General features: G+C 39.0%; 1 protein-coding gene across 1 annotated transcript in view; it reads left to right on the top strand.

The window, feature by feature from the left end:
* Positions 1-13538, top strand: part of DNAH7 (dynein axonemal heavy chain 7) — a 235411-nt gene that overhangs the window by 127941 nt on the left and 93932 nt on the right. Inside the window, exons 37-41 of the mRNA XM_046658055.1 lie at positions 1248-1403; positions 2411-2579; positions 4910-5036; positions 6508-6727; positions 12379-13251. Coding sequence (XP_046514011.1) covers positions 1248-1403; positions 2411-2579; positions 4910-5036; positions 6508-6727; positions 12379-13251 — 1545 coding nt within the window. The remainder of the gene's footprint in view (positions 1-1247; positions 1404-2410; positions 2580-4909; positions 5037-6507; positions 6728-12378; positions 13252-13538) is intronic.

Raw genomic sequence — 13538 nt, 5'->3', positions numbered from 1 at the left:
AGCATTTAGAAGCTGGCCATGACAGTGGGTGAGAAAACATTAAACAAAAGAGAACCACAGTGACACCAATGAAGCTGGACTTTTGCCTCTCTTCCCCTAGCTCTGCCCCTGCCTAACCATGGGACAGGAGGAAGACAGGGGAAGTGGCGGAGGAGAGCGAAAGAGCCCTCAGTGGTCCCTCCCCCATTGCAGCTTCCCAGTCAATTCACATTCCCCCAATTTACGACAGTATCTGTTCCTAGTTCTTTATTGATTTTATATTTTAATTTAATCCTTTAATCCTTTTGGAATATGTTTGGGTGTATAGTTTAGTAATTGTCCTGGTATCGTTTATTGAATAATCTCTTTCACAACAGATTGAGATGATACCTTTATCATAAACTAAATGCAGTATGTGTCAGGGAATATCCGAGAGCAGGGAGGAGAGAGATTTAGACTGAGATTTTAAATCAAGATGTTGATTTGGCCTGGATTTTAGAAAAATAACTGAAAGTGTACAGAAAGCTAGAGGATTTACCCTGATATCATCAAGAGTCAGGGAATGGAGACTTGACATGGTTAAGGCAGTGGTTGGAGAAAAATTAAGCCTTTTGTCATTTGTGCCTCCATCAAATTCAGCCCAGGTAATTAACAGCCTAGGGAAAAAAAACCCCAACTTTTTCACAAAATTGGCAATATACTTTGTATCTTATTTTGTAATCTGCTTCTTTCTACTTAATGTATTGTAAATGTTTTCCTATCTCATTATTCTTCTACAAGATGATTTGTAGAACCACAACATCTTGATTAAGAATCATGGTAATGATACCTGCTTTTCAGTGAATTCCATTTTAAAAATTCAATTATGTTATTTAAGCTTCCTAACTTATAGTCAGGTAAACTTGGTATTTAAGTGAAAAGATAATAAGCTGTATTAAAATGAACCTTGATCTGGAGAGAGGCAAATGGCAGTCTGAAGACCCAAGCAAGTTGCTTAACTTCTGAGTCCCTGTGACTTCATGTTAAAAAGGAATGTGTCCTCTGCAAGTTGGTTTTGAAAATCGGAGAAGCCACTGCTCCGAGCCTGGACACATAGAGACTCTCCATTGACATGGTAACTGTTATTTCTGTTGATTCCACATCTTTTTACCTTGTTATGACATGCCAAGTTTAAATTCAAGTGTGTTGACAATGATGCTTGGTGTTTATTTTGAAATGTCAGAATATAATTCCAGCTATGGCTTATTTTATTATTTCTTATTATATAGAATTTTCTTTTAAATCAACTCAATAAAGAAATCTACAAGCCTCTGCTAATTAACTTCTCAGCACAAACGACAGCAGCTCAAACTCAGAATATTATCATGTCAAAACTGGACAAAAGGAGAAAGGGAGTTTTTGGTCCTCCTTTGGGCAAGAGAATGGTAATTGCTCTCGTTTCTATACGTATACACAGCACTGGTCCTATTCATGTCCACAGCTGCAACCAGAACAAGGAAACCAGATATACTGGGGCTTGACATCTTTTTCCAGTTTTTTTTTTTTTTATCACAAATTTTGATTAAGAAGTTTTGCTAAAAGTGTGTTCACATTTGTATGTGCGTTAGACAACTTGACATTAAAAACAAGCAGTTGCCCTTTGAATTAAAAGTAGAATATTCGTCTGGGAAATTACCTCCTTCCTAATTCTCTCATTAACATTTTGACCTGGCAGAGTCTTTGCTGCCTGCTCTTCTAGGCCTTTAAACAACCCAGCTGTCAACTGACTCATCTGTGTTCCTCTGCCAAGAGCACCCTTCTCAACCTCACTGTCACCACTCAGAGCTTATAATCATTTTTAAGTACACTTTTCTCATTTATTTTAATGTATTGAGGTTGTATAAGGAAAAGAGAGAAGACATATTGAGAAACAAATTATTTGAGAGGATTAATAAGTCCTAAACTCCTAACCAAAAAAGGTTAGTAATGAGACTGGCTCCCTATTCCTTAGATGCATGGATTCTAAGGGATGTTATTTTTATTTATTTATTTTTTTGAAGAAGAAGATTAGCCCTGAGCTAACATCTGCTGCCAATCCTCTTGTTTTTGCTGAGGAAGACTGGCCCTGAGCTAACATCCGTGCCCATCTTCGTCTACTTTAGATGTGGGACGCCTGCCGCAGCATGGCTCAACGAGTGGTGCTAGGTCCGCACTCAGGATCCTAACCCACAAACCCCGGGCCACCGAAGCAGAACGTGCAAACTTAACCGCTGCACCACCGGGCCAGCCCCTAAGGGATGTTATTCTTTATTTGAAAAGAAAACATCTCTTCTCCCATACCTACTCCATGAGAAGATAATCTAATTCTTTGCCTCAACATTCTTTACACACAAGGACAGACACGATAGTAAGATGTTAACATTTTCTAATACCTCTTCTCTTTTCCTTCTAGGTTGTCTTTGTAGATGATGTCAATATGCCTGCTCGGGAGGTATACGGGGCTCAACCTCCCATCGAGTTACTTAGACAGTGGTTAGATCACTGGAATTGGTATGACCTGAAAGATTGTTCCATGATTAAACTAGTAGACATTCAAATCATGTGTGCTATGGGACCTCCAGGTACATTTTCTGAGTTTGTGATTATTAATGTTGAAAATCACTTTGGCTATATCTAAAGAGACAGCTGGAGAAAGAAAAAGAAACCCAATTGATGAGTTTGAGTTACTATGTTGTGTATATGTGGATATTTTCTATGTGTATACATTGTGACCTAAGGGTGTATACCCAGATGGTCAACATCGCCAAGTGGGTTGCCTTGGTTGGGGCCATTCTCTCACTAACTCTTCCAAATTCTTTTTCTCCCACCTTCTGGAACTTTGCTCCCCTTTTCCTGTCTCTGCATTCTGAGAACCCAAATCCCCCTGGGGCAATTCATTTCCCTCTGTTTCTTTCCTTAAAGTTTCACCTCTATGAAACATCCTTGCTTCAGAGATGGCCTTTCCTCTCCCCCAAGTCAGGTCCCATTCTAGTGAGACTCTGGATTTAGACAGGCTCTTGAGAGGAATTTAAGTAGGAAATGGCCCAAAGAATTAACTCTTAAAGATCTTTTATATTTTCCAAGAGAAATTTATAAAGTCAAAGGAATCTCTAGGTAGGGGATATTTTCTATGCTGGAATATCTAAAATGGCTTGATTCAACTAACTGACATTTTTGTTGTTTTCCTGGACTCCAGCTGGTATTCTATTTTTTAAAAAATTCCTTTTCTTGGTGTACCACTTCTTCAGAGAATCTCTCTGATATTTGCCTCCAAACTCCCTGACCTTCATGTGACCTCTAATACAGACAGTTTGCTCTAAATCAGTACTTGCTCTCAGTACACTCCCTGGGCCACGTTGAATGCTTTTTTCCTTTCTTTCTTTCTTTTTTGAGGAAGATTAGCCCTGAGCTAATATCTGCCACCAATCCTTCTCTTTTTGCTGAGGAAGACTGGCCCTGAGCTAACATCCATGCCCATCTTCCTCTACTTCATATGTGGAATGCCTGCCACAGCATGGCTTGCCCAATGGTGCGTAGGTCCACACCTGGGATCTGAACCAGTGAACCCTGGGCTGCCAAAGCAGAATGTGCAAACTTAACTGCTTTGCTGCTGGGCTGGCCCCTTTTTTTCTTTCTTTTTAATAAGACTCTCTTGCTTCTGGGTCTAAGACTTCAGCTCTACTATAACTCTCCCCCACCACCCCAAGCTAGTCATCTGTGCTGTGTGTCCACTTTTCTCTGCCTCTTCAGGGACTGGATAGAGGAATAGGCTGAATCCGTGAGGAATCTTTTCCTCTTGGACCCCATTTTCTAAAAATAACTACCATTTCTGAATGTGGTCTGGGAGGAAGGGTTGAGGACAGAGCTGGGGATACGATCTCTTACCTTTACTTCTGCAAACCTTTCACATTCCTTAAAATTGCCCAGGTAAGCCAGTGTTCACTATAAGCTTCTAAATACATAGACATACAGAACTGTTTTGGTCTCTAGACTCATTGCTGTCAGTTACATGCTTTCACACATTATTCATGTTTTCAAAATCAGTGCTGTATAATTCAGTGATAGAAGCAAAATACAGATTTACCTGGCTTTAAACAAACATAAAACATGAACCTATATATTTTTATGCAAAATATATATTAGAGATACTATGCACTTTTAAAATCACTTCTTTAACAAAGATTTCAGTATAGAATCCCTTAGAAAGCAAATGCAATTTCTTTTTAAAAATACAATATATTTAAAGATGATAATGTCAATTTGGTAAAATGATGTTACATGCTAAGTCAGTTATTAAAGCCTCATATTTGAAAGCGTAATCATTATTTTATGAAATTGAGATAATCTCCAAATTTTTAAATGCAAGTAGCTGGTGAAGTGACCATGTGAACTACAGACTAGTCGTAGGGAAATTCATTTCAAGATGTCGGGGAAGAATCAGGCTATATGCCAAAGTCGTGGTGAATTTCAGCCATGTGGGAAGGACCCTAAAGTTTGGTCAGTCAGATACACCAGAGTTCCCTTAATATTGTATAATATTATATCTTAATACTATATTGTAATGAGGATGTTTACAATTTACTGCTTTGGGCTGTGAGTCGTGGAGAACATGGCCAATGGCTCTGTCTGTCTGTCTGATTGCCCTTGGAAACATACACCTGACCCAAGATTGTATCTAATTTGTTGAACTCATTAAGATAATTCAACGAGGAAAACAATACCTTGAGCTTGAGGGGAAAACTGTTTTGAGGTCAATGTTGTCCAAACTGTTTTGAGGTCAAGGTTACTCTTAACTTCTCTGTGCGCCATGAATTCGTCCATCTTTCAAGTTGTTTTATGCTGTAAAATATTAGAGAAAATACCCTGTTATATACTAGTAACATTGTTAAGAGTTATCCTTTTTAATGTATAGGTGGTGGTCGAAATCCAGTAACTCCTCGATACATGCGACATTTTAATATTGTAACAATCAATGAGTTTAGTGATAAATCCATGTTTACCATCTTCTCTAGGATCTTAACCTGGCATTTAAAAATTTGGTAAGTAATTTAAGGTGTGTTTGTTTTTCCATTACGGGGCATAAAATCTTTTAAAAATGTATCAATATAAGTAGTGGTTCTTAAACATTTCCGCCAAAGCATCCCTAGGTGAGGAAAAAGAGAACACGTAACATTGCTCCCCTCCACTGCTCCCATCACCAGGTATGGGAGCACAACACAGAGGGGCCAGAGTAGTCTTCTCTTTTTCCTTTTTTTGTCTGAAGTCTTGGATTTTAGCCTAAAAATCTATAAAAAATGTATATTCTTCTGTATAATATGTCCATGTTAGAATTATCAATATTTTGAATTTTCACCACATAGTGTAATTAATGCTGGAAAGATATGCTAGATTTATCCTGTGCCTTTGATACCCATAGTAGAACTCTTGAGTTCCCTAGGGGTGGCCATGTCCAGGTTTGAGTATGGCCTTGGAGCCTGTACCCTGGGAAATGTTGCTCCTGGCTCTGGACACAGTGCTTCTCCACAAGATACACAAAAGTCGGGGAGCCAAGTGGAGCTGAGCAGTGCAAGTGTGGCCTCCCTGCTGGTCATTCTCAGGGAACTGTCATTGTTTGCCCTTGCCGTGATGATGGAGGAGGACAGTGGGCTGCTCCTCAAGGCAGAAGTTAAAGATAGCCAGTTTTTCCAAATGAATGTTCTCTCCCCAGTTCTCTCTATTCCAGTCATGCCCTTTGCCCTTTATTGTCCCGGCTCACTATTTCTTTCACTTTCTTTTTCACTCTTCTTTTTCTTTTTCTGTTTTCCTTACTTTTTCTATGTTTGTATTTTCTTTCTTCTGTTTCTCTGAAAATACCTGTTTCACCAGGGTTCTTCAGGGATTCTATCTATATGCAACTGAGAATGCCAGGGAGTGAAAGAAAGAGGTTAGGACACATTGTCCAGGGGTGCTGGGTTTGAGTTTTGTAATCTGGGTTCCTTGGCTGCCTCTTCTATTCACTCAAGTAGTTTTAAGTTCATTAAATTGGTCCTGCTTACTCATGGAGTTCCTTTGGACAGAAAATAAAATAATGAATGGAAAGTAGCTTTAAAAGAAGTAAAAATTCTATTATTATAACAAGAAATGGTAATTCTCTAAACTAAATCAATTGATTTAACCAGAATAAAAATTTTAGGCTAGGGGCCGGCCCGTGGCTGAGGGGTTAGGTTCGAGCGCTCTGCTGTGGCGGCCCAGGGTTCGGATCCAGGGCGCGGACATGGCACCGCTCGTCAGGCCACATTGAGGCAGCATCCTGCATGCCACAACTAGAAGGACCCACAACTAAAATATGCAACTATGTACTGGGGGGCTTTGGGGAGAAAAAAATAAAAAATAAAAAAAAAAGCCAGAGGAAAAAAAAACAAGATTAAAAAGAAAAAATTTTAAGCTAATCATGCTAAATATTATTTGTGTATTATAATTCTATATTTGCTAACATTTTTCTTTCTTTTTATTTAAAATCATTTTTTTAAGTTATAAGTTTCCAGACGATTTTCTAGATTTGACCACACAAATTGTAAATGGTACAATGACTCTGTATAAAGAAGCAATGAAAAATCTCTTGCCTACGCCAGCCAAATCTCACTACTTGTTCAACCTCCGAGACTTCTCCCGTGTCATTCAGGGCGTTTGTTTGTCAAGACCAGAAACAGCAGAAACCAAAGAAGTGATCAAACGTCTTTGGGTTCATGAGGTAGATTTCTGTGTCATTGAAATATGATTATGCAAGAAATAAAGATTTTATCGTGCCAACAACTGGGTAAAAAGAAATATTTGATAGCTTATATTGTTGAAATGCATTCAGCTATTTGGCATTAAGAAGGCCAATGGTCAAGATAATTTTTTAAAGTATTTAATACTAATATATTTTAGGATGTTTAAAATGCTTTATCTCCCGTTTTTAGGAATTTCTGTTGATTTATAGGATATTTTGAAGTAGATATCACTTTGGGTCAATCTTCTTTAAGGGAGTTAAAAATAGCCAACTAATCGGAAAGTGGGAGGAAAAATGTTCTTCCATTTTTATTATATGAAGAATATAGTTATTTTAATTTTAATAATGTAGTTAAGAAATCTAGAAAATGGGAATGTGCTGTTGTGTTAAAAGCATGTCCTACAGAGACATAAATTTCAAAAGGGCTTTTAAAAATTTCATTTCTGTAGGCTTTTTAGAGCTACGATTTGAATTCCTAAATCTTCCCGCATTCAAATATATGGCTAAGTGAAGGTACATTCCACTCGGAAATTTTGGCCACAGCAAGGTCCCTGAAAGTAATTCTTTGGAAAAGTATGGTCTTTGGATTCTTACTGCACTCCGCTGTAGGTCACATAATTGCCTGAGTGGGATCCATATTCTGGGACATGGGCACAGGCTGTACGTCTTTAGGTTACGTGGGTAATAGAAATCTGCTGAAAGATGGAGAAGGAGAAAGGCAAGACGAGGAGAGGTCGTTGACTTCATTGAAGGAGTGCATTGTCTAAGGCAGCATTTTGTTAGGGGCCAAGTCTTACTCTAGGAAGCATCTAGCATCCTCCACCTCAGGATTTTTACCCTTGATTTCCTTCTGCCTAGAACATTCTTCCCTTCATTATCCACAAAGCTTTCCCACTTATCTCCTTCAGGTCTCTGCTCAAATATCCCCTTTCCATAGGAGCTCGCCTTGGGCCATCTCTACCCCTACAGCTCTTTGTCCCTTGTTTCACTTAATTCTTCATAACACTGAATGTCGCTTGACACTGTCTATATTTTTGCTTACTTGTTGTCTCTACTTGAATAGAAGCTTTATGAGAGCAGCAATTTTATTTATTCACTGCTTTTCCCAATGCTTGACACATAGCAAGTGCTCAGTAAGTACTGTTGAATGAGTGCATAAGGGAGAAGGCAGACAGTCTAACAATATGTAACGTGCTTCATCACTTGGGCTCATACACGCCATTGCTTTCTTCCAGCTATGGGAGTAGTTCATGTGTGCCATTGGATTTTTGTGATGTTTACAGTTACATTTTAGCATTTTTCAGATGCTTGGATGTCAGATTATTGAGTTCTGACAATGACTGTTGAGCTTTTCAGGTATTTAATGAGGTTCATAATATAATAGCTTGTAATTTTTAGTGACTACTTCATATTAATTATAATGAAATGAGTTTAAGTCCTCAGCTCAAAACCTTGCAGGAACACCCTACTTCACAGGGAGGAATTCAGAACAAAGACCTGTGGCCTGTAAGACCTTGTATGTGCAGCTCTCCCTGCTTCCCCTCAGGCTGCGTCCTGCTCTCACCCACCTTCACCCTTCACCAGCAGCGCAGGCCTCCTGGGCTGTTCTCTCTGCCTGCAGCGCTGTTCCCCAGATACTGATCCTCTGGGCCAGCTTCCTCCTGCCTTTGATCAAATCTCTCCTTCTCGATGAGGCCCACACTGACCGCCCTATAGAATACTGCAGCCTCACATGCCACTAGCAGTTCCAGTCTTTCTTGACTTGCTCTGTTTTTCTTCTTTCCATAACATTGGTCAACTCCCAACGTGCCATAGAAGTCATGTGTTGTGTTTATTGTGCACCTCCCTCAGCAGCACGCAAGCTCTGTGAGGGCAGAGATTTCTTTTTTTTCTCACTGATTATCCACAGTGCTGAGAACAGTGCTAGACACATTGTTTTCAACATTTCAAAAAATATGAAATGATTGAACTCAACACTCTCATTTGTGCTCCATTTCTGTTCACTCAAAAAAGATTTCTTAAGGGTCTAATGAATGTCAGCCACTACTTTAGGGTTTTTTCCTTTCCAGACACTTTTGCCAAACTAGAAGTCCTAATATAATTTTACTAAAGAGATTTCAAAGTATAAAACTGGCTTACTATTTTGCATTCCCTTTGGCTTCTGCATGGCGCTCCGGCGCTAGTCTGTATAACGTCTGGTTGGCTTGTTAAATATAGATATTCTGCACAAACAACCAAAGAAAAAATATATAAATTCAATTTCATCAAAGTTAAACATTTCATGCTTTGAAGGATGCTATGTAGGAAGGAAAAGACAACCCATGGAATGGGAGAAAATACTTGTAAATCATATATCTGATGAATGTCTACTGTCCAGAATACATAAAGAACTATTACAACTCAACAGTATCAGATAAATAACCCAAAATAAAAGTGGGCAAAGGTTTGAATGGACGCTTCTCCAAGGATGATATAGAAATGGCCAATAAGCACATGAAAAGATAGTCAACATCATTATTCATTAGGGAATTCAAAACTGCAGTAAAGTACCCCTCATACCCACTAGGATGACTGTAATCAAAAAGACAGATAATAGGGCCAACCCTGTGACCTAATGGTTAAGTTCAACGTGCTCTGCGTGGGTGGCCTGGGTTCAGTTCCTGGGCGTGGACCTACACTACTCATCGGCCACCATGCCACCACATACAAAATAGAGGAATATTGGCATCTGTTAGATCTATTAACAGAGCTAACATCTGTTAACTCAGGGTGACTCTTCCTCAGCAAAAAAAAAGATAGATAATAATAAATGTTGGTGAGGATGATGGAGGAATTGGAAGCCTCATAATTGCTTGTGCAAATGTAATATGGTGCAGCTGCTTTGGAAAACAGTTTGATAGTTCCTCAGAATGTTAAACATAGAGTTAGCATATGACCCAGCACTTCCACTCCTTCCAGGAGAATTGAAAACATATGTCCACACAAAAATTTGTACACAAATGTTATTAGCAGAATTATTCATAATAGCCAAAAAGGGGAAACAACTCAAATGTACATCAGCTGATGAGTGGACAAACAAAATGTATATGTGTGTATACACACACACACACACACACACAATGGAATTTTATTCATCTCTAAAAAGAAATACTGATACATGCTACAACATGGATGAACCTAGAAAACATGCTGAGTGAAAGAAGCCAGACCCCAAGGGCCACATATTATGTGATTCCATTTATATGAAATGTCCAGAACAAGCAAATCCATGGTGACAGAAAATAGATTAATGGTAGCCATGGGCTGTGCTGGCAGAGGGGAGGATAATAAGGAGTGACTGCTAGTGGGTACAAAGATTCTTTTTGGGGTGATGGAAAAGTTCTAGAATTAGATAGTGGTGGTGGTTGCACAACTTTGTGAATATTCTAAAAGCCGTTGAATCACATTCTTTAAAAGAGTAAATTTTACATGTGAGTAATACATCAGTTAAAACAATCTGTAATCAAGGCTTTGAGGCAAATCAATTCAAAGCACAAATACAATATAAATATGCCAGAAATGACCTCCCTTGCAATAATTTAGATTTATAATAGAAAATTTTACATGCCTGCTTTTAAAAATGTAAGACATGCTGATAGAATAATAGTCCCCTGGGGCGGAGGGAGGAGGACAGACATCAACAGAAGTGAGAATGAGGGAGCCTGCCAAGGTGCTGGGAATGTTCTAGATCTTGATCTTGGTGGTAGTTACATGGCTGTATAAATGTTTAAAAAGTCTTGGAACCTTACCCTTAAGATTTTTGTAAGTTATATACGGAAATGAAGAAAGAAAAAAGAAAGGATAAACTCAGGCACTGTCCTCAAATCGTTCAAGTCAGCAAGTCCAGAGTGGGGCCCTGGAATCTGCATTTTAGCAAGTACCTCAGATGATTCAATGCAGATGTGTTGATGATCTTTGAGGAAACATTGCCTTAGGTTTTGCGAAATTGCCAGCTAGATAATAATATACTTGATTCATGCTTAGGCTGATGCCTGATACGTGAGGTTGGCTCAATTTAGTTCCTTCCTCTCATAGGAATATTGTATGAGGTCTTTGGTACCTCAGTGCAAGGGGGTGACTATTGGCATATGTGGGGAATCTAGATTATCCTGTAGAGAAATAGCTTTTAAACTGGTAGGAGTGGAGGACTGGGGGCAACTTAAATCATTTGCCTCTACAGCCACTAGTACTAGAAAAAGGGATAATACTATTATGTCATCAACTTGACAACAGTGAAAACACTACAGTCATTATTCTTGAACACCATTATGCTGAATCCAAGGCAGGATGTAATAGTTATATTTATCAGTTCTATAGTGTTTCCACATACGTTGTCATTCTATTTTTGCCATATGAGATTTGTAAGGTAGGTATTACTACTTCCGCTTTATAGGTAAAGATGCTGGTGCAGACAGGTTTAAGTAATTTGCCCAAAACGGCATAGCGGAGTCAGGACTCAAAGTCAGAAGTTTTGCCAACGAAAATCTACATTGCTCATGTCGCATGTGTGTGAGTCTGCTAGTGCTGCCGTAACAGAAATACCACAGACTGAGTGCCTTAAACAACAGAAATTTCCTCACAGCTCTGGAGGCCAGAAGTGGAAGATCAAGGGGCCGTTAGTGCTGGTTTCTGGTGAAAGCTCTCCTCCTGTCTTACAGATGGCCGCCTTCTCACGGTGTCCTCACACAGCCTTTCCTCCATGTGCCCGCAGAGAGGGAGCCAGAGCTCTGGTGTCCCTTCCTCTTCTTTTAAGGACACCAGCCCTATTGGACTAGAGCCCCAACCTTATGACTTCCTTTGACCTTAATTACCTCCTTAAAGCACTTCTCTCCAAATACTGTCTCTTTGGGGCGTTAGGGCTTCAACACATGTATTTTTGGAGGATAGAGTTCGGTCCAAACAGACAGTAATGACGGGACACTCATAACACTTTGAGGAAATAGTTAATTAATGTAGCAAGGCTGATTAACTATTTCTTGCAGCTCCATAACCTGTGCCTATAATCAGAGATTTATTTTAGTAGGTTGCTCTCTGCAATGACTTACAGCAAAAATAATTATCAAATGTCCAAAACAAACTTCCCCTCCAGGTAAGACATTCTCTCTTTTTCTAGAAAATGTGCTTTTTAAAAAACAAGTAATATCTATTGATTTCCCAATAATTTTCAAAATGTTATCTGGCTTGGAAAAAGGAAATCACCGTAGGGGAGTTGGAGACCCCTAGGTACCAGTGCCCAGCTCTGTTATCCATAGTTGAGTGACCCGCAAGGCCGTCACTCACCTTCTCTAGTCCTTGTCTTTCTTTCTCTAGTCCTTAATACTCTTCGCATCTCTACAGTCTGCTTCAGTCCCCCCAAATTACCTTTATTTATTGACAACAATGTAGCTGTGTATTATTCCAAATATATATGATCAAAACTAATATTTAAAACAAACATTATTATGAGTCAGTCATGATTGTTTGGACATGCTTTTAATAAACCCACAGAAATTTTCTGAGAGTGCTTTGTATATTACTTGAGGTTAGCACAGAAATAAAACTAAAAAAATAGAAGAATCAGTTCCTAAAGCTGCTTTTTAATTACTATACAGGTCCTTAGAGTGTATTATGATCGCCTTCTGGATAATTCAGACAGAAGTTGGCTTATCAACTACATTCAAGAAATTTTGCAACAATATATGCATGAAGATTTTCATGAGCTTTTTCGAAGTTTGGATTTTAATAATGATGGAATAGTGGAAGAAGATGATTTACGCAGCTTAATGTTTTGTGATTTCCATGATCCCAAGAGGGAGGATACCAACTACAGAGAAATTGCAGATGTGGATAATCTTCGAGTGATAGTAGAAGCTCACCTGGAAGAATACAACAACATAAGCAAAAAAACCATGAACCTTGTCTTATTCCGATTTGCCATAGAACACATCAGCAGAATTTCCAGGATCCTGAAGCAGCCTCGCAGCCATGCTCTTCTGGTTGGTGTTGGAGGGAGTGGAAGGCAGTCTGTCACTAGATTAGCTGCCCACATGGCTGATTATTCAGTTTTCCAGGTTGAAATCACCAAGGGCTATGGTACCGCTGAGTGGCGTGAAGATTTAAAAGTGATCTTAAGGAAGTGTGCTGAAGGTGAGGTGCAGGGAGTCTTCCTGTTTACAGATACTCAGATTAAAAGGGAGTCATTTCTAGAAGATGTCAACAATCTGCTAAATGCTGGGGAGATTCCAAATCTCTTCGCAGTAGAAGAGAAGCAGGAAATATGTGAAAAGATGCGTCAGTTGGATCGCCAACGGGATAAAACCAAACAAACAGACGGAAGCCCCATAGCTCTTTTCAACATGTTTATTGATCGCTGCCGCAACCAACTGCATGTTGTGCTCGCCATGAGTCCCATTGGAGATGCATTTCGGATTCGACTTAGAAAGTTCCCTGCTCTTGTTAACTGCTGTACCATTGACTGGTTTCAGGTATTGCCTTGTAAATTTTAGATAGAGTTCTAGAAATGTTGAATCTCCATCATTATCATGACATTTTATAGACTTCCCCTAAAAAATGTAGTTTAGCAGAATTTTCTGATCAATAACAATGCACTTTATGAAATTATAATTCAAGAAATCATGATAATAGAAAGACATTTTATTTCTAGTGTCTATAGTCATTAACCTCAATATATTGTAGAAAGTTTGAGGATAAATTTGTACATCAATCAGGGTCCTGACAGGAAACAGAGAGCACACTGGAAGGCTTCACTGAG

Source organism: Equus quagga, chromosome 4 (genome assembly GCF_021613505.1).
Source record: "Equus quagga isolate Etosha38 chromosome 4, UCLA_HA_Equagga_1.0, whole genome shotgun sequence".
Taxonomy (NCBI): Eukaryota; Metazoa; Chordata; class Mammalia; order Perissodactyla; family Equidae; genus Equus; species Equus quagga.
Note: the sequence above shows the minus strand (reverse complement) of the source record. Positions and strands in the feature narration are given on the sequence as shown.